Source organism: Hemicordylus capensis, chromosome 1, assembly GCF_027244095.1.
Source record: "Hemicordylus capensis ecotype Gifberg chromosome 1, rHemCap1.1.pri, whole genome shotgun sequence".
Classification (NCBI taxonomy): Eukaryota; Metazoa; Chordata; class Lepidosauria; order Squamata; family Cordylidae; genus Hemicordylus; species Hemicordylus capensis.
Genome location: NC_069657.1, coordinates 2,364,275 through 2,388,222, shown reverse-complemented (window position 1 = coordinate 2,388,222; position 23,948 = coordinate 2,364,275). Strand labels below are relative to the sequence as shown.

The window sequence follows — 23,948 nt, the reverse complement described above, 5'->3', positions numbered from 1 at the left end:
AAATGTATCCATGGTTTGTGCTTTTATATAAAGATTTATTTACAAAGTTCTATATAGACTATAGCATTCAATAAAAATGCAGGATCCTAAAAATAGTGCTTCTGCAGTGTAACGACCAGAATGCTTGCTTTTCTTTTCTTGATAAATATTCAAAGACCTTGGAGTTTGCTGGAAAAAAAAGGTAAATTTACTGTAAATGTACTGTAAAAATACTCTTTTTATAGAGTATTTCCTTTTTAAAAACATGAGTGAAATAGCACTAGACACACTGTTCACAAGGAGAAGTTCCTATAGGTGCATAAAGATAAACTCCCATGTCTGATTAAAGTTATATGAATATTTGAGATCAGTGTTTGATAGGGGCACAAAAGTGCCCCCCCCAATATCAAATAGATTTGCGATGCTTTGTCCTGTGCATTGAGGATTATATTGTTTAATACAGTATAAAGGAAACATTTATACTTCATACAAATCTGAGATTGCCTCACACCAGTAAGTTCTAAAAGGTGCCCCCTTTCCTAGTTAGCTTTGCAATGGCTGTCCTCAAGAGTACCACCTGAAGGGTGTCATGGCCATCTTCCAGCATTGTCCTTAGGATAGGAAATCGCTTCCTATCACACAGTTTTACTGCAGGATTGACACATATTCTAAATACTTGTGCAAAGTACAAAAACCACTCAAATGAAAAATCTTATTAAAATTAATCCATGCATGCATCACTAAGTATTCCACCCACCCTCACCATATTAACAGGCAAGACTAATGTTCCCTCTAATTTTTTTCATTTCTGTGTGGAATAAATTTTGTTCTGGGCTGCAGGATCAAGGCAGTGTGTGTGCATGTGTGTTCAGAGTGAGGCCTTCCTGATTAAACCAGAGCGGGATCTAAAATGAACTGAGCCGACATCAAAAGACTTGTGAACATGCCTTAGAGGGAGAGCTGGGCAAGACAGGTACAGATCAATTCCGACATTCCCAAGGGAAGAGACATTAAATGGGTTTGGTGATCGCTTATTGGGTCAGCTTATTGGGGACAGGAGTAGACATGTGCCAGAATTTCCTCTCTGGAAAAGTCTGAGCCCAAAAGCTGCTTTTTTAAAATAGTGCCAAGACATTTTCATTCAGATGGGACATGGGTGGTTCTGAAGTTCTCAGCTATGGATTTTTCCTTGTAATTATTCATGTTTAAATATTGAATATTTTAAAGGGATTGGAAGAAAATCAAACATTGAGGACTTTCTGTATTTTCCTTTCTGCCTGAGTTGTATAGCTTTGAAGAAGGCCTGCTCAAATCCCCCCCCCCATTTTTGAACTACAACTCCCACAATCCCCAGCTACAGTGGCCAATAGTCTGGGATTAGGGGAGTTATTAGGGGAGATGTTGGATTAGGCCAACCTCTGCAGGAGGGCTGAAGCCAAGCAGCCCTGCTTTAAAGCCTCCCCAACTCCTTTATCAGCTGGCAGCAGCCCAGTGAATGGCACCTATCACTCTCATTTTATATTCAACAGCAAGAGCCAGAAATCCTCATCCCGCTATTTAATAGCAAAGTGAGAAAAAGTACCTGTCCTCAACTGTTTTGTTAGAAGGGTAGAACACTTTGAATGAAAAGCCACTCCTTGGAAAAGATCCCTAGGATGACAAGAAGACAAATGAACAAGATGTAGGGAAGAACTTTAGGTTTTAATCCAAGTATTGTTTTCTTGATACGCCTTATTTAGTAGCCATTGTCAAGTACTTACATAAACACCCAAGTGTTAGGCACATCTCTTACCTTGCAGCTTTCAAGAATACAAGTGGCTGCAGTTAATTTTGAGCTCCCTTGAGCCTGTACAACAAACTCAGAAAGCAATGTTCTACTTTCTTTAGCAACTGCTTTGACATGAGGGGGAGATCCTACACCAAGGACAACAATGCAAGTGTGTGTTTGGTCACTCTTCTTGTATGCACTACTCTGGTATCCAGGCAAAAGAAGGAACTTTTGCACCATTTGTTCTGGTGTGGCTGCAAAGGGGGAGGGTTTGTGTACAGGGGGAGTTGGTTCCAGAATGCTTTAATACGGCAAGGTCAAAACCAGGGCAGGGAGAAAGCCTCTTCAGAACACCAATGCAGCAGATACTTCTGAAAACAGAGAACGCTGAAGGGAGTGTCCATGCTCCAAAGGAAACTAGACAATATACACCTTCAGGTGTCAGGCTAAACTCTGCCCGTTTCCAAAAGCCTTTGGGCTAAGCTGACTTGGTTCAGGCTCTGCTTCTGGTGTCTCTAGCTGTGTGGTGCTTTGGATCTTGGACACTGTACCTATATGAAGCTGCCCAGTATTGAGTCAGACCATTAGTCCATCTAGCTTAGTATCGTCCATTCTCACTGGCAGCTGTTCTTTGGGATCACAGGCAGAGGGTCTTTCCTGTCATCTGCTGCCTAATAATTTTAACTGGAGCTGCCAAGATTGAACCTGGTCCTAAGACCATCTGCATATGTAGCCTTGAGATTTAGAACATAAGAACAGCCCTGCTGGATTAGCCACAAGGAAGCCCATCTAGTCCAGCATCCTGTTTCACACAGTGACCCACCAGATGCCTCTGGGGAGCCCACAGGCAAGAGGTATATGGATGCCCTCTCTCCTGCTTTTGCTCCCCTGCAACTGGTATTGAGAGGCATCATGCTTCTGAGGCTGGAGATGGCCCACAGCCACCAGACTAGTAGCCATTGATAGATCTGTCCACCATGAATCTGCCTAAGCTGCTTTTAAAGCCATCCAAGCTGGTGACCATCACCACATCCCATGGCAAAGAATTCCATAGATTATCCACTGTGTGAAAAAATACATAAGAACAGCCCTGCTGGATCAGGCCCAAGGCCCATCTAGTCCAGCATCCCGTTTCACACAGTGGCCCACCAGATGCTGCTGGAAGCCACAGGCAGGAGTTCCTCTTGTACTTCCTCTTGTTGGTCCTAAATTTCCCGACCTTCAGTTTCATGGGGTGACCCCTGGTAGAAAGGGAGAAAAATTTCTCTGTCCACTCTCTCCACTCCATGCAAAATTTTATACACCTCAATCATGTCTCCCTTTAGTCGCCTCTTTTCCAAGGTAAAGAGCCCCAGATTCTGTAGCCTAGACTGATAAAGAAGGTGCTCCAAGTCCCTGATCATCTTGGTTGCCCTCTTCTGCACCTTGTCCAGTTCTACAATATCCTTAAGATATGGTGACCAAAGCTGTATGCAGTACTGCAGATGTGGCCACACCATAGATTTGTATAAGGGCATTATAATATTAGCATTTTTATTATTCCTAGCATGGAATTAGCTTTTTTTCACACCTGCCGCACACTGAGACAACACTTTCAATGAGCTGTCTACCACAACCCCAAGATCTCTTTCCTGGTCAGTCACCGACAGCTCAGATCCCATCAATGTATATGTGAAGTGGGGGTTTTTTTGCCCCAATGTGCATCATTTGACACTTGCTTACATTGAAACGCATTTGCCATTTTGTCGCCCACTCACCCAGTTTGGAGAGCTCTTTTGGACTAGTAAAAAGACTAGTAGTCTTTTTAACGACTAGTTGCCGTTGATAGACCTGATCTCCATGAAGTTATCCAAACCCCTCTTAAATTCATCCAAACTAATAAGAACAGCCCTGCTGGATCAGGCCCAGACCTTGGGAGAGCTAATGCCAACGAGCATTGACAATACTGAACTAGATGGATAGTCTGACTCAGTTGAAGGCAGCATAATATATGTTTAACTGAAACACAATCTTCACACCTTTCAGTAAACACCAAAGTCTCTATGTAAAATAATTAGAGATCTACCTAATGTAGCCAGAGCATTTCCTGCTTGGAACATAATCTTGAGGGGGAAGAGGGAAGAATATATACTAGCAACACCTGAAACAGAACCATTGGGGGGAAAGTTTTCATTATGCTTTGAAGGGGAAAACAAAATGGGTGTTGGAGGAAATAGATGAGATCTTACAGGATTTATGCAGAGGCAGTCGGTGTTAGTCACAGTGAATGGGTCGTATTTGTCAGCAAAGACAATCAGGTCCGGCAGAGGGTAGGTTCGCAAAGCGTAGTCATAGGCCCAGTATACAGGGCTCACGTTAAGGGGCAGTGGAGTCAGATGCCCTTGTGATAAGATAGTTTTTACAAACTGCAAGACAAAAAACAAGGATGAATAATTCCTCAGGTTTCCCTATATCTAAAAGCAACAACTGGTTTTACAGCCTCGTATCTAAACCACTGAACAATCATCTCTTCATGATGCATCACTTTAAATCCTAGGTCTGGTGTATATACAGCTAGACCTGAAACCAACTGAATCCTTGCGGCTCTGAATGGATTGTTGAGGATCTTGAGAATGCCGCAGTTAGGCTTATGGCATGATGGAAGAACAGCACTTGAAATCAGCTGTGAACACCCTGCTTTGGGGAAGCTATACTTTTGCAGTGCTCATAGCTGCAACCTCTCTTGCCTGGAAACCCTTCGACCTGTGGTGGCCGGAAAGGACTCCATCATTTGAACATCCATACATTTCAATATACAGAAAAACAAATGTCCAGTTGCAAAGCAGGGGGAAAGGCAGGCATTTCAACTTCTCTGCCTGCCCCCCATTAGACCACCACTCTTTGGTGGAATACAAAACTCTTACATGCACTAAACTGGGGGGAAAAAGGCCTCAAAAAGGTCAAGATTAGTTTCCTAAATGTATTACAAAAATTAAGCATGCTAGAATAATGAAATGCACAACTTTTCACCCAAAATGCTGGTTTTTGTTTTTTCACTTACGTGGTTAGGAATATCCAAATTGCTGCTAGGAAATCTGACACAATTCCGGCACATCTTATTTACTAAATCTTCTCGGAAGATTACTATTTCTTGTGTACAGTACTGGACCCTGGAAGAAATGCATAGAACAAACTAAGATTCTGCCCTACAGGTCACCTCTGCTGTAAAAGGGTAAAATCCACAGCCACCATTTTCTTTTCCTGTATGGCTATCCTATGTATCCAAAGGTAGTTTACCTTTGATAGGTGAACAAAAATAGTGAATGCAAATGTTCACAGATGTCCACCTAAACTCCTGCTAGTAATTTGTGGGTCAGAAAAATATTGTGGGGACACAGCAGGAAGATTTGGTTCCTTCCCAGGGTTGGTGCTCCAGTCGTATCATCCGCCTCATGCCTGGGTGAAAAATGCAACCCACTAGGGTCAAGTTTGTCCCACAAGGAAAAAGGGGAAGGGACCTGAACTCAGTTGCAGAATGAATCCCTTGAAGGCCAAAGGTCCCAGACTCAAAGGCCTCTGCTATCTCCAGTCACAGTATCTGGTAGCAGGTGCTGGGAAAGCCCCTCCCACAAGAGCTGCAGAGCTGCTGCTAGTCAGAGTTGCCAGATAATACTTAACAGGGCTCCATCGAATGATGTTCTGACTCAGCAGAAGCTAACTCCAAATGTTCAAAGGATATAGCAACTGCTTGGACAGAGGAGGAGGAAAGGGAAGAATCACAGGTGAAACCAAGCTTTTGTGTCCCACAAATGGACACCCTAACCGGCTGAACTGCCATCCAGCACGGCAGTAATTGCTTTCCTAACTGCACTCTAGATAACGCAGTCTCAGGCACTGTGTCACCTGAAAATCTGTCCCCGAGGCTTATGCAGCCTGCCGGGAATATTTCTGGGTGACAGACACTTCTGGAGGTAGCACAGACTATCAAGATTTGTTCACCCCGATGTGCAGGAGGCCAGCAAACAAAGAGAGGGTCCACCTCGTTTCCCATATTAAATTGGCACATTTACCTGCAAGGATTTGTTGTGAAAACAGAGAACGGAACTTGCTGTCTGAATTCCTCAGTAATGTTTTCAGCAAGTGGTGGCCTAAAAGAAAAGAGGGGAATATGCATCAGAAAGAGTGTATATTCTTATAGCAGTATGTCCAGTGGAAAAACTCTCACTCTAAGTGTTCTGTCACAAACATACCTTGGTAAAATTGAGCAAGGGCCAGGATCTTCGGAGCCAGGAACAAACACAAATCGGCTGCTATAAATATTGAATAGGATACATTGCATTAACAGCTGGGTAAAATCAAAGTTCCAGCAAAGTGAGTAGTAAAATTATTTAAATGCCACCAGAATTTCAGAAGCTGGGGGCTGAATGCTGTGTTGGCCAGGTTGCCTTTCTGTCCAGCCTATGGGAACTCATCCAGAGGGTCAGCCTTCCCAATTTAAAAGGGGTGGGGAGGGGGAAAGATCATTTCTCCAGGGGAAAAAGAGCTTTCAGGCCTGGAAAGTGACGAGGAAGGTGGGGTCATCGGGACCTTTGTGGCTTTTCAAGAGCTTCTCGTAGCAGAGGCACAATGCCTGTGTCTAGACAGAAGACACACACAGAGAGGCTTCAGAATGTCACAGACGCTTCATGTGAGTTCAGCTTTAGGCTTCCATTAACCTGAACAAACTCTTATGGCCAACAAATGACTCCCTAACACTGCCTCTCTCTTCAGGCTGCCATAGGGAAAAGAGGACAGGTCTCTTGTAGAGGCACCAAAGCAGGAATTTCAGCAGGTGCAGCTTTCCTTCTCCCTTCATGACCAGCTGTATCTGCTGAAATGCCCTCTTCTGGGGCAGCCTGACTTCTTCTGAGTCACACCACTGGTTCATACAGCCGAATACCATCTGCTCTGACTGGCAGCAGCTCATCAAGGCATTAGGCAGGGAGGGGTTTCCCAGCTCTGCTACATGAGATCTTTTAAAAGTAGAGATCCTAGGGATCAAATGTGTGCTCTACCACCAAATTATGAAAACTGAAGCTAAAAAATAAAATAAAAACCAACAGCCTTTTTACCTATACCATACAATCATGGCTTTGCAAAGTGGGGGCTCCCAACCTTGAGGGTGGCAGAGGGAAGTAATTTGAAGTGACAGGCCAAACGTACTTTAGGGTACACAGTCTGGGGAAGAGTGATGCCTTGGAAGTAGCAGGTTACAAGAGGCCTGAACAGTAGTCAGGCTGGTTACTGCGATAGAAACATTCCCTGGAAAACCCAGAAGTATTCTGTCCAGCCATGGAAGCATGTCCCAGGTAGAACCACCCAACCACTCCTAAAAGCCTAGAGCCTTTCCGGAACTACCTTTTCCATAGGAATGTTTTCTAATGGATAGATGTGGGGTTCTTCTGTTCTGTTAAGGTTTTCCACCAAGCAAACAATAATCAAGCACATACCTCTTGTGGATACTGGGATATTCACATATGATGTCTGCAAGGGCTTTCAAGGAACCTAGAGGCACAACAGGAAAACATTTTGTTAAGCTCCCCCAAACAGTCAGGTGTAGCGGAGGAGGGGAGATCCCCCATCCATTTTGAATCTTTCAGGGTTCAGAAGGTCCTGCTTTCTCGTGATCTGTACAGTCACGTCACATTTAGAGGTTGATTCAGAAGTGAATCTATTTGCAACATTAGGACCCACATCACCTTAAATGGCTTGGGGGGCTCATCTAGCAGGAGGGATCTTGTCACATGCTGCAGTGTCAATTCTTAACAATGCATATACATTTCCTGCATTTCAGGCAGGATCTTTATTGCTGAATGGAATATAAATTTAGACCTCCACTATTATAAATGTATAACTGTGTAAATTTAGACCTCTGCTATTGCTGGATAGAATTCTAGCTTTATTCTAGCACTTCTGGTCTTTTACTGGAAACAAAGGAGGGAGGGTAAAAATGTAGAAAAAATAGGGGAGGAAAATCCCAACAAGTGCCCAACAACAACAAGAAGAACAACAGGCCCGATCTGTTTTGAGTGGAGACTCTTTCAGGGGCATTGATAAAACAAAACCACCTCTGTATCCTCAAAGGGAATTACTTTGAGATAATACAGACAGCTACATTGCTCTATTAGTGCTCCTGAAGAAGGGTATCTGTGAAAAATGCAGAGGAGCTAATAAAAACATTTCTCTTGCACCTTTGGGATTTCCCTCTCTGGGTCTTTCTTCCGCTGGGAACACCACAGTGGCCCTCAGACTCCATCTGCCTCACATAAACTAGCTCATGGCCCTCCATTTATAACAAGTTTCCATTTTGGATCTCCTCCACACAGAACAGATGTTGCCATCTTTGAAATGTAAAACAAAAAGAAGCCAACAATACAAATCTGTCTAGTATTAATGTATAAATATAATGAAGTTCTTGATTCAGGTACCTTTCAGTGAGTGGATTTGATTTTTTCCATATGGGGTAGAAGAAAAATTCCCACAGAAGAAAAAACAAGTTGGAGGCATTGAGGAATAACCTAGAGGGAGGGGAGAAAGGACCATTATTTCCCTGGAGGCTTGTGAAAGCTGCGTGCTCGCTCTCTCTCTCCCTCCAGCCCATTTATTGGTTAACAAAGCAAAGGGAAAACTCCCATTAATTCGTGCTCCACACACACATATGGGACGAGGCTCTCCCCTGTAGCAAAACTGCCTCTGCATTGCTCCTCTCTACCTTCTCAATCCAGATCCTAGCATGCTACGAACACAGAACAAGTGTGCAGCAGGAAGAGGACAGAAGAGCGGTGCTAGACAGAAGACCCAAGCAAGTATGCCCACCTACTTACTAGAGAAAGTCAAAAAACAAGAAGTATTCTGGAACTTGAAGCCAACTCCAAGCAAATGCCTTATCTACTTGGACACTCCTCTTGCTTCTTTATCGAAAAGAACTTATTTAAGCAATTTCGGGCTGGCCAACTAGTTTAAATTGTCGCAGTGTGCTTATGAAGAACTTCACACAAACAGTCAAAAAACCAGACTTCCAGAAAAGCATTTTCTGCGCTCACTAGGGCAAGTGCACGAGCGCCATCCGATGAGCGTGATGAACCCCCGTCTTCTTCCCAATGCTGAAACGGGAAAGGTGAGGGGGCCCCCCAGCCCCCACCCAGGGGTTGGTGGGAGGTTGTTGGCCATTGGGTTGCCAAGGGGCTTTGGGCTCCTTGTCCACGCAGGGCCAAACTGGCCACTCCCCTGCCACCCATCTCTGCTTTGGGGCAAGGGAGGGAGGTGTGGAACATGCCCACTTGGCCCTTGCTCAGCCACGGTGCCCCAAGCACCAAGGTTGGGCACTTTGACCAAGCTGTAGCTAAGGACCCCATACTGGCCACCCTTCTCCTCTTGGAGGGTGCACAGCGTGCCCATTCGTCTGCTACCTCTCCCTCATTTGTCCCCCATGTTTGGCGCTCAGAGATATGCATCCTCAGAACAGTGGGGTTCCTATGTTGCCAATATCTCTTAATAGACCTGTCCTCTGTGAACTGGTCTAAACCTTTCTGAAAACCAAATAAGCTCATGGCTATCAACACTTGCAGCAGCAAATTCCGTAAATTAATCATTCGTTGTGTGACAGACTCCTCTTCTGTCTGACCTAACCTATTGCCAGTCAATTTCACTGGATGACCCTAGTCTTAGTGTTATGAGAGATGGTGAAAAATAATCTCTCTGGTTGGACCATTCTTAATTTTATAAATCATGTCCTGTCCCCCCTTCCCTCCCCCCTCCCCGCCGCCCTCAACTAAACAGCCCCAACGGCATCAGCCTTACAGGTACATATCCACAAAGTGACCTGAAAACATAATGCGAAGCTTCTCCAAAACTTCTGCTTTGTCCAACCAAACATCTGAGAGGAAAACAAACATGGCATCCTCATTCTCCTCCTCAAGCTGCTTCAGTTTTGCAGAAGTTTTTACAGAAGTTGAAGAAGGTCCTCCAAAGAAGTTTGTGTTTCCGAAATATGCCCTGCAAAAGGAAAAGGAAACATGAGCAGGCTGTACTTGAGCGGGTCTCCTTCCCAAATCCTGCTGCCCATCACTATGGATGGTTTGCGAGGAGCGAGGTTTTAATACAATCTCGGCTCTGTAGATTCCATCATTTATTACCACCTCCCAGCCCCATTTCAGTGTCCCTCACCAGCATAACATTTCTGCAAGTATAATTTGCATTTGAATTTGCTATTCTGAAAGAGGACCCTGGGGTAGGAATGTACATTTCCGTGTCTTCAGAATCATGCACTGAGGGGCGTTGTAATATACCTTATTGCAAAAGAAACATCTGATTTTTATACCTCGTGGTAGCAGAAGATTCTGTTGGGGGAAATCCAAAAGCATTGACATGAAATACCTCATCTTCATACCAGCCTAGGAAATAAAATTTGCAATGTTTCTTAGCACATTGGAAAAAATCACAATATACTTACTTGACTCAAATGATTTCCATTGCTTTAGAGAGCAGAAAAAAACATCCTAACAACCTACCCAAGCATCCTCTCTTATTTTACATATTTTTTTCCTCCCAGATTCTAGCCAGCCAGCATGTTTTAGAAAATAGTTGTCAAGGTTTGACTGCTTATACCATTTTCTTTCCATGTCCACTCCTCTCTTATTATAATGCACTATATATTAACCTACTCTTAATATAAAGTGCACCTTAACTTTTATGAGTTGCCCTATAGAGATATGTTGTGTGAACAGGGGTGAGAGCTGTATCAGCTGAACTGGCTGATGGCCAGGCTGCTCAAGGGAGAGCACAATCCTACAGACCTAACTTTAGTTAAATAAGCCAAGCTGTAGGAGGAAAAAGTCTGCCTTACCTTCTGTTAAAACAAAGCACGACTCTGTATATAAGCCACTGTGGAACTGGTAGAAAGTTGTTAAGGATGGTGTTCATTAATAGCATTGCAGAAACAATATTGGCAATCAGACTGGACTGGCAACAGTAGTGTAATATTGTCAAGCTGGGCGGGGCGTATTCCGTGTGCTTCTACCTGCAGAAGATTCTACACCCTAAGATTCTGAATACGGGTTTTCATTCTGGGAGCAGAATCACCCATTGATAGCAGAGTGAGTGGCTGTGGAAGTATCCCTTGTTTTGGATACGTTTTCAAAGTTTTTCATTATGTTGTAACAGCAGTTTCACTGATCACCATCATCACTTACACAGGCACCTAAAATATTCTACGTGCCCTACAGAAATAAAACAAAGAGGCGCCTGTGCCGTGTCGATTATATTGTAGAAGTTGGTTGGCATTCATTTGGTCAAAGAGAAGCCATATCCTTGCATCATCCTTCACAAAAAGAGCATGCCTATTTGCAGAACAAGAAGACTACAACTTATTATTCTGATGCTACAGCACATGCCTCTGAGAGACGGAAGAATTCTACGGCCTTCAGCAAGAGGCCAAGATGGTTAACATACTAAGTTTTGCATCATCAACAGATAACACTGGCAGCAAAGACTCTTGGTTTTGTACAACACATTTGTTTTGAAACGAGAAGGATTTAATTGGGAGTGAAGCAAGGCAGAAGGGGGAGAAAGAAAGGAACCAACAGGCAGAGGCATGAAAGATTTTTGATGTGTATAAGGTGAAACCTTATGTCCTAAGCTAAGTAATCTTTGACTGCTGCCTTTTCAAATTTATATTTATTTAAGTTTTGTATTACAGCAGAAAAGATTTAAGAAAACTTATTAATGTAACTTGTATGCAAATAAATTAAATTACCTTGGCATAACCTGTATGCCAATGCTTTTTGTATGCAATCCTCTGAAGTAAACTGCTTGGCATAACTTGTATACTAATGAAAATGTTTCTGAATTATATTTTGTACAATTTTTAAGGGTAAGCAATAAAAGAAAAGGAGAAAGACCCTGCAATCCTGATTTCTGTCTTCTGCTTTATCTCAATAGGGTTTATTTTGCTTTGGAAAACAGAACTTGCTTCTGAAGTTAGGATAACCCAAGGTCTTGACAGGAATGCATTTTCTAGCAGAAAGGATGTAAATCTGTGACACCTACATGCTAGCTTATAATTTAAAAAACCTCACACCAACCACCAGACAAAGGAGAGTGGAGATTTAAAGGGCAGAAAGGAAGGCTTTGCACTAGCTGGATGAAACTAAAAAAGAAAAGTTAAAATAAAACCTGTATGATAATTAATCTACACATAGGAAAAGGAGTAAAAAAAATCAAGAAGGAAATGCAAGAAAAAAGAGCTGCATTTTTCTCACGGATAAGTTCCCCATTTTTAGTGAAGGCACAGCATGAAAAGGATATTGCTTTACTAAGGTCCAGCTGGACAACTCCTGTGGGATCTTCCAAGAAAAACTTTCCCTTAAAAATACAGACAAAATTAATTAAGATCAATTAAGATAAGACTAGGCCCATTATCCCCCATGCAGTCATACAGCTGTGTAAAACCACACTCCTGCCTATCCCAACATCTAATTAGTTGAGTTTTAGTTGAGCATTATCCCCCTTCCCAGTCACAACACAACACTGCAGCCCACGTGCATGAGACATCCAGGATCGGCCTCAGGATGCTGAACTGCACAGGCGTCCACAGAGTAGTAGGTGGAGCCTACCTCCTTCAGCTGGGTTATCATCCCGAGAATAATCACTTCCCCAATTTGAGCTGGGTTGCCCAAGAGTGTTTCTATGGTTTTGAGCTAGAATCAGAGAGACACGGAATTAATTACAGCCTATGCAAATCAGTTACAAGACTATACTTCAGACATATGGGCCAGCACCCAGAGAGCTGTTTCTTCTCCTCTGAATGGCAGACTCCAAAGCCCTCCAAGGGGAAGCTGCTATTCAAGAAACATGAAGCCAAAGCTTCTCTTGGGAGGGCAGAACTAGTTACATGGTTCTTTGGATTCCTGTCCCTAGTGGCAAGACACGTATTTAGCTTCAATCAAGGCTGAGTTCAGTGTAGTGGCAAGTAGGGATGTGTATGGAACTGGATCAGAGGCCCTTTATGGGCCTCCGAACCGGTTCGAACGGTGGCAGGTTCCGCTCCTTCAACGGCAGGGTGTGTGTGCAGCTTTAAGGGCAGGGGAGGATGCACTTTACACACACACGCCGCGTTTCCCCCACTGGCGCTCAGTTCCTTAAACATCCCCCGGGGCGGCAGTGTACTTCCCTGCTGCCCCCTTCGCTATGTTTACTGGAAGTACCCGGAAGTAGCGAGCGCTCCTGCTTGCAGGCGCATCTGCTACTTCTGGGTACTTCTGGTAAACGTAGCAAAGGGGGTGGCAGGGAGGTACGCTGCCGCCCCGGGGCATGTTTAAGGAACCGAGCGCCGGCAGGGGAAATGCGGCGGGGGCTGTAAAGTGGACACACACACACCCGCCGCCGCCGGTTCTGTGCACATCCCTAGTGGCAAGGCTCCACTCCCTCTTTCAGGGTTGGAGAGAGGGCAACCTTCTGCAGCAGAGTCCATTAATCACAATATGGCAGCCTAGGACAGCACGATAGCATCCTCACCAGCCCACACCTTATGGGTGGAGGCTGAACAACTCTCATACAACATCAGCAGGTTAATTTTACCTGGAATTTACTTCTACTTTCATCTGGGTGGGTGCCAATAGCTGACGGTGTAAACAGTTCATGCCTGTGGGTTCTCTGCACAGTGATAAACACAAGCCAATTAAAAAGAAAATCACTGTACAATTATGCATCAGACAGCATGTTCCATCCATGCAATATCACCCTCAGATTCTTGTTTGGCATCAACAATGGTGCAAGTCCTCAATGACTGTGAGAGAAAATTCATCCGACTCCACTCACTGACAAAAACATGAGGTCACAATGGAGGCTCAGAAAGCAGCCGAGTGCTCCCGAAATAAAAACGCTGCTCCACAGATACAAAGTTAGTATTGGGAGAGAAGTGCAGCTGGTCATTTACTATTTATTAGATTTCTATCTTGCCTTATGATCCAGAAGGGTCTCCAAGGCAGTTCACACAAAATAATGCAATTACATTGGGGCTGCTTCTAGATATAGGATATTGCTCCTTACCCACACAAGCCCTAAATGGAACACCCATGTTCAGAGGCAGTATATCAGCTGCTGGAGGAAGCCATTGCCTTCATGCCCTGCTGTAAGCTTCCCAGAGTCCTCTGGCTGCTCATGGTGAGAAGCAGGACCAGACGGACCTTTGGGTCACCTATCCAGAGATCGTCATATAATGATTCAATCTAGTAATAGATGAAGAGCAAACAGAGTGCCAGCAGCCCTGGATATGCCGACGGGTGTATTTTTTGTTTTTTTTCCAGGTTAAGATCACTGGACTACACGTTCCACAGCACGTGGCAATGGGCAGTTCTGAGGTGCCTGCACTGCTGCCGATTCCAGTGGAAGCAATGGTGCCCTTGCGCAAGAACACAAGTACCTAACACAGCAGGTCCACTTTGGGGAGCGCTGCTTACATTGGTCACAAAGCAAGCATCTGCTACCTTGTGTACACACACTCTTGTCTTGTGCAAGGTGGTTGCACCCTATTTATGGAATAGCCTCCTCAGTGAGGTTTCGCCAAGCTTCATCGCTTTGTTCTTTTAGACATCAGGTAAAGACATTTATGTTCACTCAGGCCCTTTTAAAATTTTAAGACTTGTGATGATTGTAACTGATTTTTTTAAAAAAATGTTTTTAAAATTGGTTTTGTACTGTATTTTCTTCCTCTACCCGGGGTCTGTTATGATTTAAGGTGTGTTTTTGTCTATTTTAATGTTGTGTTGTAAGCCACACAGAGAACAATTTGTTATGGGGCGGCTAAAGTAGTTTATTAATTATTATTATTGTCATTATCATCATCGTGCAAGGCTGCTAGTGCTCGAAACTGCCCGCGTTATGCTGAAGAACATGTTAGCCACTGTTCATTCTGAGAGAAAATACCTCACAGGACTGATGCCATTTTCCTAACAATGCACTTGTACTGTTCATGGTTGTTTCTCCTGCAAGTTTTTCCAAGATCAGGTGTGGGGAGCCCCTACGATATCAGATTCACATCCATTAGCTACATTCCAAACACGTCTTTCTCAGACCACAACACTTCTTCTCTCTACCTTTAAGTACTAAATGGATTCAATTGTCTTCCTCCCTTTTCTTACCTGCTGCAAAATGATGTAACGTTCACGAAACAATTCTGCTTTATCCCTGGCAGAGCCAAATAAATTGGGTGCTGGGTGACTGGTCATTGCGAGACTGAAAGAAATCACCAAAACAGAAGTTGAGAGCAGTGTCTGCTAAAACAAGATATGCCAAGAATTTAGCTACATACTCTTATTATAAGCCCAGCCTGGGCTGAGGTGGCAGCGGTGTTTTTTTTAAGAGAAATGGGATCTCCATTGAGGAGATCTGTCCTTGTGGTAGCAAACATGAATTGCCCCCTTTGCTAAGCAGGGCCCACCCTGGTTGCATTTGAATGGGAGACTACATGTGAGCACTGTGAGATCTTCCCCTCCGGGGATGGAGCCACTCCAGGAAGAGCAGAAGGTTCCAAGTTCCCTCCCTGGCATCACTAAGAGAGGGCTGAGAGAGATTCCTGCCTGCAGCCTTGGAGAAGACTCTGCCAGTCTGTGAAGACAATACTGAGCTAGACGGACCAATGGTCTGACTTAGTATATGGCAGCTGCCTATGTTCCTATGATCCAAATCGCTCAAAAAGTACATCGTAAGAACTTACGGTAAAAACTTCTTTCTTTCAGAATTGTAAATGTAGCGCGGAACGTCAAATGCCCCAATGATGCTGAAAATATGTTCCCTGGGGAAGAAAAACAAAGAAATCCACAAACACACATATACCTGAATGCCTATTTTGAGGGGGTAGGTAGGAAATCCCTTGAACTGAAATCCCAATTTACTTCAGTGTTCCTCTGTTATCAGCATCATATATATTACAAGGAAACCATTGTACGTTATATTGGAATGGGCAGAACACAGTTACTGTGATTTTCGGTTAAGAGCTGAAGGGAGGTAAAGTGGGGAGCCTGGCCATGGAGCACATCAGCGCAGGGGTGGGGGGGGGCATGGCTAGCGCACCTTTCTAAAGTGGCGATTCTCTTGACTGAGCAGGAGGAGAGCAACCGGCCCACTCCATCCCCAGCATAGCATCCCTCCTGTGGCTGGTGTCCTGTTTCTTTTTTAGGGGCAGGGATCCTTCTTTTAGGGATCCTTCTTTTTTTAGGGGCAGGGATCCTTCTTTTTGGGGGCAGGGATCCTTCTTCATTTATTTATTATTTATCTAGGTAAACCTCTTTGGAAACTTTTGTTGAAAAGCGATATATAAACGTTTGCAGTAGTAGTATAGTAGACTGCTCATTTGAAGCCTGAAGAGGGCTTTTGTGATGTGAATATCTAGGACTACCATCAGATTAAGGGCTGACTCACACAATCCCTTTGCCATGTCTGTAAATGGGATGAAGTGAGCCACGCTGCCCTTTTGTACACGCTGAAGGGTTCATCTCAGGGCCTAACTAAATGTGAAAAGGCAAACACATAAAATGCAAGTTCCCCAGCCTGCTGCTTGGTTGCAAAGCAATACAGGGAGGGGGTGGGGCAGGGGCCTACCACCATTCTGCATGCCATCCTTACCATGGCGAGAGCCCCTCTGTCAACAACCCAGCTTCTCCGGGTAGGGTGCGGAGATCCCCCCCTGCAGCACAGCCGTGCGGAAGATCCCTACCCTGCTCTCCAGCTCCCAGCTAGAGGCAAGTTAGGCCTGACCATTTCAGTGGCCGGCAGCAGCAACACTCCAGCCACTGCTGCAGGCACCCCCAAATGAGTCCATCCCAACCTCTCCTTCTGGCTCCAAGTTTGTAGCTGAGGGGCACAGGGGGCTGCTGAGGATCATCACTGCAGCTGTGCTGAGCTCTGGCGGCCCCCCACAGCCCAGCGCAAGAGAGGGGAGCTGGGGGTTTGTCCCTGGCCTCCTGCACTTGGAGGTGCAGCACCAAGCCAGGGACTAAGGTGGCAATCCCGTGGACCCTGGCTTGGGAGTTTCTATTTACTGGATTTATATACCGCCCTTCCAAAAATGGCTGAGGGCAGTTTACATCGTAGGCGAGGGCAATGGTGCTTACCTCCAAGAAAACATGCACTAGCTTGTACTGAAGAGGAGGGCAGAGCCTTAGTGGCCGACATCTTGACTAAATTTACTCAAGGAAGTCCCACTGAAACTAAAAAGACAAGTTAGGCACTGAAATTAAGCTAGGTGTGCCTAACCTGTCCTTTTAATTTCAATGCGAGTACATTTAGTCAGGATTTCAAGCCAGTGACCACAAATGTGGCTTGGCCACCAGGGCTAGTCAAAATCTGTGTAAGCAGGAAGAGGGGCTACTTGGCTCTTTCCCCACCCACTGCTCTCCAGTCCACATCCTCCCATTGCCGCTCCCTCCCGTCGCTCCCATAACGGGTTCTAGGTGCTTGTTTGGAAGAACTTATGGTTCCCAAGTTCCCAATTTCCATATTCTTACAGATATCTGAAGCAGGACACCAGCTCGTGAATTCGTTTTGCTCAACTCCCAACTTGCTGTGCACAAAACAAAAGAAAATGCCCCTGACATAATCAGTGTGCGTCTTATTTTCCCCCAGATAACTCATAAAAGCAAAGAAGTTGGGGGGGCCAAGAAAGAAGCCCTTGAAAAAGAAAGCTAACATTTAGTCACTTAGAAATTCTCACAAAAACAGTACTGAAAAGTTCCTTTCTGAACAGTTGTTAGCCAATACTCCCTGGTATGAGCCCCACTGGGTTGTATCCAAAGCAGTGCAAGCAGAGCAGCAACACCCCCTCATCCACACCGCAACCCTCTGAACATCTCCTTTGGAGGGTCAGGGAGGGCCCCCTCCAGAATGGAGAGCGGTGGGGGAGTGAAAGAAATGGGGGTGGGGTGATGCCATGATTAGATACAACCCACAACCTCCAGATTTACAATTCTAATCTAAGAACTATATTACAACCATTTCAAGAGATCTATTCTGAAAATAAAGAAGAGTGTGAATGAGTTTTGAAATGCCAACCGGGAGGGATGAAAACATGGCAATTAACTAACTGCATTAGACCTCAGAAAAGCTCCCGTGGTTTCTCTATTTCCTCAAGCCAATGCAGACTAACATACATGGTTTCATCTAAGGACTGGCTGCACTCCAGGACGGCTGCTTCTACTGTGGACTTTTCAATCATGTTGCACGACACTAAAAAGAACATTTCACAAGATTAAAAACATAGCTCATGTAAATGACAGTCAACAAAAGCAGTCTGCAAAGCCTATTCAATCTCCACTTCAGAAGAAATCACTATAGGGTTATAATTTTTAACAAGAGAACGTTCAATGCTCAAATGAAACGGAATGGCGTAAAGTGCACATGCACTCGCATATTGCACATAGCGCCACAGAATGCGCAGACCCCTGCTGGGATCCTCTGATCTCTACAAGACAACACACACACAGGCCCAAGACTCTGCCCTGGAGTATGCTAAGGGCACCTAGGAGGTAGGGCGAAGGAGGGCAGTAGGGATGTGCACGGAACCGGTTCGGAGAACTGGCGGGGTTTGAAAGCAGCAGGGGAAGGTGTACTTACCCCCCCCCCCAATGCCGCTGGCGTCCTTTGTTCAGAAAGCCAATCGGAGCAGCAGCATACCTCCCTGCCACCCCGTTGCCTGGAAGTCCCCGACGAGCTTGTGTGTGCTGGCATCACAGCCCCCATGCACGTGCCGATGACTTCCGGCCATATCTGGCCAACGGGGCAGCAGGGAGGTATGCTGTTACCCCAATTCGCTTTCTGAACAAAGGATGCCGGCGGGGGGGGGGAGTGGCAGGAGGGGTAAGTGCATCCTCCCCCGCTCTTAAAGCAGCACTCCCACCACCTTTGAACCGCCCCGCAGCAGTTCCATGCACATCCCTAGAGGGCAGTGTTCCCTCTAACAGGGATTCCCAGACGATGCTGACTACAACTCCCAGAATACCCAGGCAAAGGCCATTGCAGCTCAGGATGCTGGGAGTTGTAGTGAACAACGTCTGGGAATCCCAGTTAGAGGGAACAGTGGAGGAGGGGGTCCTAGGTACTAGGCCAGACCTTCTTGCTGTTTCCTCACCCAAGAGCAGTGCAAGGGGCAGAGATGTAATGGCGGCAACCAATCGTTGTAAGTCCAGCAGGCGCAAAGGGCTTCCTCCTCCGAATTTCATTCATTTATTCATTTATTTATCTATCAAACGTCTATACCACCCAAACTTTCGTCTCTGGGCAGTTAACATAAAACAATTAAAACACACATAAAAAGGTTTTCAAATTGTGTTTTTTTTCAAATTGCCAGAGGTGGGGAGGATCATATCTCAACAGGGAGTGCAAGTCTGTAGGCAAGGCTAGGGAAAACAGACCCATGCTGGCAAACCCAAACCCAACAGCTAATTTTCTAATACTTCTAAGGCTATCAAACAGATCTGTTTGCTTAATCATATGTAGTCATCGGCTTAAACTTCTATTCTTTTTAGGTTTTTGTTGGGGTTTTTTAAACACAAAATTTGCCTATAGCCCCTAATACGGAAGCCACAAATAATAAAACCTTGAGTCAATGCGAATTGGGGGGTTAGGTTTCTTGAGTTTTAAAAAGGTCCAAGAAAGCACAAATAAAGGGAAATATACATAGTACCTTGTTCACTAGGCCTCCAGCTCCCCAGAAAGTGCCCCCGCAAATCCTTTGTGACTCGCAAATCCTCCAAATTCTTGAGAATTTTTTCAAATGATTTGGGGGGAATTTTTTTTTTAGTTTTGGGGGGACGGGGCAGGTGGGGGGTGAGCCACAAAATGGCTCTGTGCTGTAAAATGGGGGCCGGAACTGACAATGGAAGTCATTTCTGACCACCACGGATAGGTGGATTTTGCCTGTGTTTTAAACCACGGAGAAAGAAACCGGGTCCCTATGACCCAACCACGGATACATGAAACCGTGGGTGTCAGGACAGAGAATAACAAGGGCCACCTGTGCTGTAACCAATATGTTGCACTGTTGTTACGTTACACAATCAGTATGACATTAACAGAATTTCTACCATGGACACCACATCTGCACAGAAATGCTACCAAAATGTGTAAGAACTCAGTAGGAATCACATGTCTTTTTCAAGAGTCTACTTACAAGGTTGTTTTTCAACAGCATCAATAAGATTTTCTATCATATCTTCAAGCTCCACTTCATTAACTGCTTGAAGGGCTTCTGTGAGATACTTAGTAGCCTCACTGATTAAAGTAAAAAAAGGAAAACGTTAGCCAAGACTAGTAATGGTCTTATCTGGACCCATTTCAAACTGGCTTTCGTGTGAGCTATGGGGTTGAGACTGCCTTGGTTGGCCTGATGGATGATCTCCAACTTGCTATCAACAGAGGGAGTGCGACTCTGTTGATCCTTTTGCATCTCTTTGAGGCTTTCAATACCATCGACCATGGTATCCTTCTGGACCACCTCAGGGAGGTGGGACTGGGTGGCACTCTTTTACAGTCGTTCCGCTCCTACCTCTCTGGCAGAATCCAGATGGTGTTGCTTGGAGACTGCTCTTGTGTTCCCTCTAAGGTGTGAGCACAGTCACAAGTTTTTTGATGTCTGCTCAGTTTAGATCCCACTCAGGTTGAATCAGGAAGGCCCCATTCTGAACACATGTGCGCACATACAGTCTTGATACTGCCACTCAGAACAAAATTCATTCCGCACACAGTTGGAAAAAATTAGACAGCGCATTGCACTGCTGTTCTGCTAAGCGAGAGCGGAAGTGTGGAGTTCCATAAGGCTCCATACTGTCTCAAATGCTTTTTATCATCTACATGAAATCTAGTAGTTGGGGTAAGCAATGAGGTGGCCAAATTTGCAGAAGGCACTAAATTATTCAGAGTAGTGAAATCCAAAACCAACTGTGAGGAGCTCCAAAAGGATCTCTCCAAACTGGGTGAGTGGGCAACAAAATGGCAAACACAATTCAATGTATGCAAGTGTAAAGTGATGCATACTGGGGGCAAAACCCCCCAACTTCATATATACGCTGATGGGATCTGAGCTGTTGGTGACTAACCAGGAGAGGGATCTTGGAGTCGTGGTGGACAGCTCTTTGAAAGCGTTGACACAAAGTGTGGCAGCTGTGAAAAATGGCAAATCCCATGCTTGGAATCATTAGAAAGTGGACTGAAAATAAAACTGCTAATATAATAATGCCCTTATTCAAATCTATGGTGTGGCCACTTTTGAAGAACTGTGTACAGTTCTGGTAACTGTATCTCTAAAAGGACATTATAGAACTGGAAAAGGCACAGAAGAGGGCAACCAAGATGATCTGGCTAGAGCAGCTTCCTTATGAGCCAAGGCTACAACAGCCGGGGCTATTTAGTTTAGGAAAAAAATGTGACTAAGAGGAGAGATGGTAGAGGTCTACCATGTAACACGTTAACCCCAAGCAGATGTGTATTGGAGGGACAGGGTATAAATAAATAAATAAATAAATAAACAAATAAATAAATAAATGATTTTATTTGTTTGTTTATTTATAACCATGTTCAGAATGTCCTTTCCCACCAACAGTGTATTTTTTTGTTTGTTTTTATTTTATTTAGTTAGTTTTTATTTTATTTGTTATATTTTAGCTTTTTGAGGGGGGACATACCTAAGTAATGCCATTCCAAAACATATGTCCTCTTAGCTAGCATATTCAGAAATAGAGCGATTTAATAAAATCTTTATTTATCCCTGGTAGCCCTGTTTGCAATCAAAGTATGCTACTTGTGAAGGAGATAAAGAGAAGCCATTTTCCCTCTCCCTCCTTTACTAAGACCGGGAATTTTGTCAAGTGTCCATCATCTGGTTCCCAGATTTTGGGGCTACCTCCTAGATCCAAAGAAAATTTTGCCAAGATCTGATTTAAGCTAATGAAGTGACTGATCTGATTTAAGCTAATGACTACTTGTGCCAGTGACTATAAGTCCAAGATCTGATTTAAGCTAATGACTACTTGTGCCAGTGAACTCTCCATGCTAATTATGTGAAAACGTATTCTCTTTGGTCTGTTCTGAATTTCTACTGATCAGTTTCACTGGAAGACCCCGAGTTCTAGTATTACGAGAGAGAAAGAAATTTAACTCTGCCTACTTTCTCCCCACTTATAAATGAACTCCCTGCTAATTTTGGTTCCCCCATTTCTGCTCCTTTTCCAGTTCCATGATGTTTGAGATGGTGCTGCCCAAAACCACACACAGGGCCTGCACCCTCAGTTTGTACTACCTTATTACGGTACTGGCCATCCTATTTTCAGTCCCAATTACCCCCAACACAGAACTGAACTTGTTCTCCACGGCTGTACACTGAGTGATCCATTATGGCCCCAGGATCTCTGGGTACTAACAGTCAACTCCGATCCAGTCTGTGCATGTGTGAAGGTGGGATTTTCATGCTCCAAAGTGCCTCACATCCCGAAGGATCACACATCTCATTCTGCACAGTGCTTTTTTGGGTGATTTTGTGTATAACCGAACCCTAGAATCCACAGCAAAGTCAGAAGGGAGGAGGCTGGGATACATGGCGCTGCTGAACTTGCCTGTCTTCTGTCTACCTTGACACCTAGGCCTGAGAAAGGGAGCCGCTCTGTTATCATGCTGACTGTGGCTGCAGGGCAAGCCATGCTTTTGACTTTTCCTGAGCATACTTCTCGGGGTAGCACCCTCTCCCTCCTCTCAACTGGGCTTGCAGCACCCGAGACCCCTGAATTGAAGTGCCACCTCGGGGGGGGGGGCATCCCAAAATGCATGGCAGAGATTCTCAGCCAGGGCAATGGAGTTGGCACATGTGTTTGTGTGAACGACTGTACCCGTGTCCATTGGAAAAGCGAGCCTTGGCGCTGGCCTCTCCAGTGCAGGGTGAAAGGGGGGGCCTGACGATGTCCAGCGCGGCAGGCTCAACCCTGCATGTGTGAAGCGCTGTGCCTGTCGCGTGCGTAGCTCCGCAGGGCGCCTGTCTAGACCGCCCACTCGGGGCCCTGCCGTGTGAATGCCGGGGCTGTCTGTGTGTGTGTGTGGGGGGGGCTACACACGGGGCGCGAAGGGAGGCTGCGGAACCTTCCGGGCTCCTGCTGCAGCCGGGACGGGCCACCGGCCTGGGGCTGGCGGCGCCTTGGCTCGGCCCAGCCAGCAGCCACCACCGCCCACCACGCCGAAGCGCGCCGAGCCCTCCCTCCCTCGGGCGGGCAGCTGCCCAGGCAAGGCAAGGCAAGGCCCGGCAAGGCAGGCCGCCCTGGCCGCGGGGCCTCCCTCCTCCCCGAGCAGCGCGCAGCTCCTGCCAGCCTGCCAGCCGGCTGAATGTGGGGCGTGGGGCGCGCAGGGCGAGGGCGAGGGCGGCGTGGCCGCGCGGCGCGTCCCGGGCTCCGGCTCCCTCCCGGGGCAGGGGGAGGCGGCGGCTACTCACGCGCGCAGGAGCAGGCCGTGCATCTGGAAGGCCGAGCTCACGCGCCGCCGCAGCGCCTCCGGCTCCATCTTCCAAGCTTCGCGCCACAGCCGGAGAGTCGCCGCCCCCGGCCCGGCTCCGCCTCGACGACGACAGGGAGGAGGGAGGGAGGCGCTTGCTTCTCCGCGCCGGGAAGGAAGGTGGGCTGGAGCGCCGCCGCCGCCGCCGCCGCCGCCCTGAGGGAGAGGGAGCCGGCGGGGCAAGGGGCTGCGCAGCCGCCGTGCCTCTGCGCGCGTCCAGAGGGCCACAGCCCCACGACAGGCTTCCCTGCCCCCCACCCCCCGCCCCGTGCAAGCAGCACAGCAGGGGCCCAATTCCTGGGCTCGCCGCCGAAGCAGCCCCTGCCTTGCATCCCGACCCGCCTCAGTCACGGGGCGTGGCGAGGAGGATAAATGAGGGCAACACGCGGTGCGGCGGGGGGGGCGTCTGCCCGGCCCCGGGAAAGGAAGCCTGGGACACGGTGCAAGCGAGTCTGTAGCCCTAATCGCACGTCACATTCAACACGTGTACAATCTAGGCACAATGCCCAGGGCATTCGGTTATTCACACACTAGGGTCAAAGCAGGTATGCGAGCGCCCTTCCTATCTGTTCCCTGCATTCGAGGGGGTCTGTCTGCGCCTGAGTTCCCTCTGTTTAAATGCACGCATGTCAAGACTACAGATGCACAGCGTTATGGCCGT

General features: G+C 46.2%; 1 protein-coding gene across 3 annotated transcripts; it reads right to left on the bottom strand.

Moving 5' to 3' along the window:
• Window positions 1-23,879, bottom strand: POLE2 (DNA polymerase epsilon 2, accessory subunit). Of its 3 annotated transcripts, none has more exons than XM_053252094.1 (19): window positions 23,229-23,879; window positions 19,929-20,029; window positions 17,911-17,986; window positions 15,480-15,557; window positions 14,905-14,998; window positions 13,343-13,417; window positions 12,379-12,462; window positions 12,071-12,127; window positions 10,611-10,659; window positions 10,086-10,158; window positions 9,588-9,760; window positions 8,194-8,283; window positions 7,216-7,270; window positions 5,977-6,036; window positions 5,797-5,874; window positions 4,788-4,896; window positions 3,976-4,152; window positions 1,562-1,629; window positions 1-168 (listed from the first exon to the last, which is right to left on the bottom strand). In XM_053252094.1, exons 1-19 carry the CDS (start codon window positions 23,294-23,296, stop codon window positions 150-152), a joined length of 1,584 nt encoding a protein of 527 aa, XP_053108069.1. In that variant the 5' UTR covers window positions 23,297-23,879; the 3' UTR covers window positions 1-149. The 3 variants fall into 3 exon arrangements, with proteins under 3 accessions (XP_053108069.1, XP_053108076.1, XP_053108084.1); XM_053252101.1 differs by lacking the exon at window positions 23,229-23,879 and adding an exon at window positions 22,636-23,196; XM_053252109.1 differs by lacking the exon at window positions 23,229-23,879 and adding an exon at window positions 20,304-22,571.
• Between the last annotated feature and the right edge of the window lie 69 nt (window positions 23,880-23,948).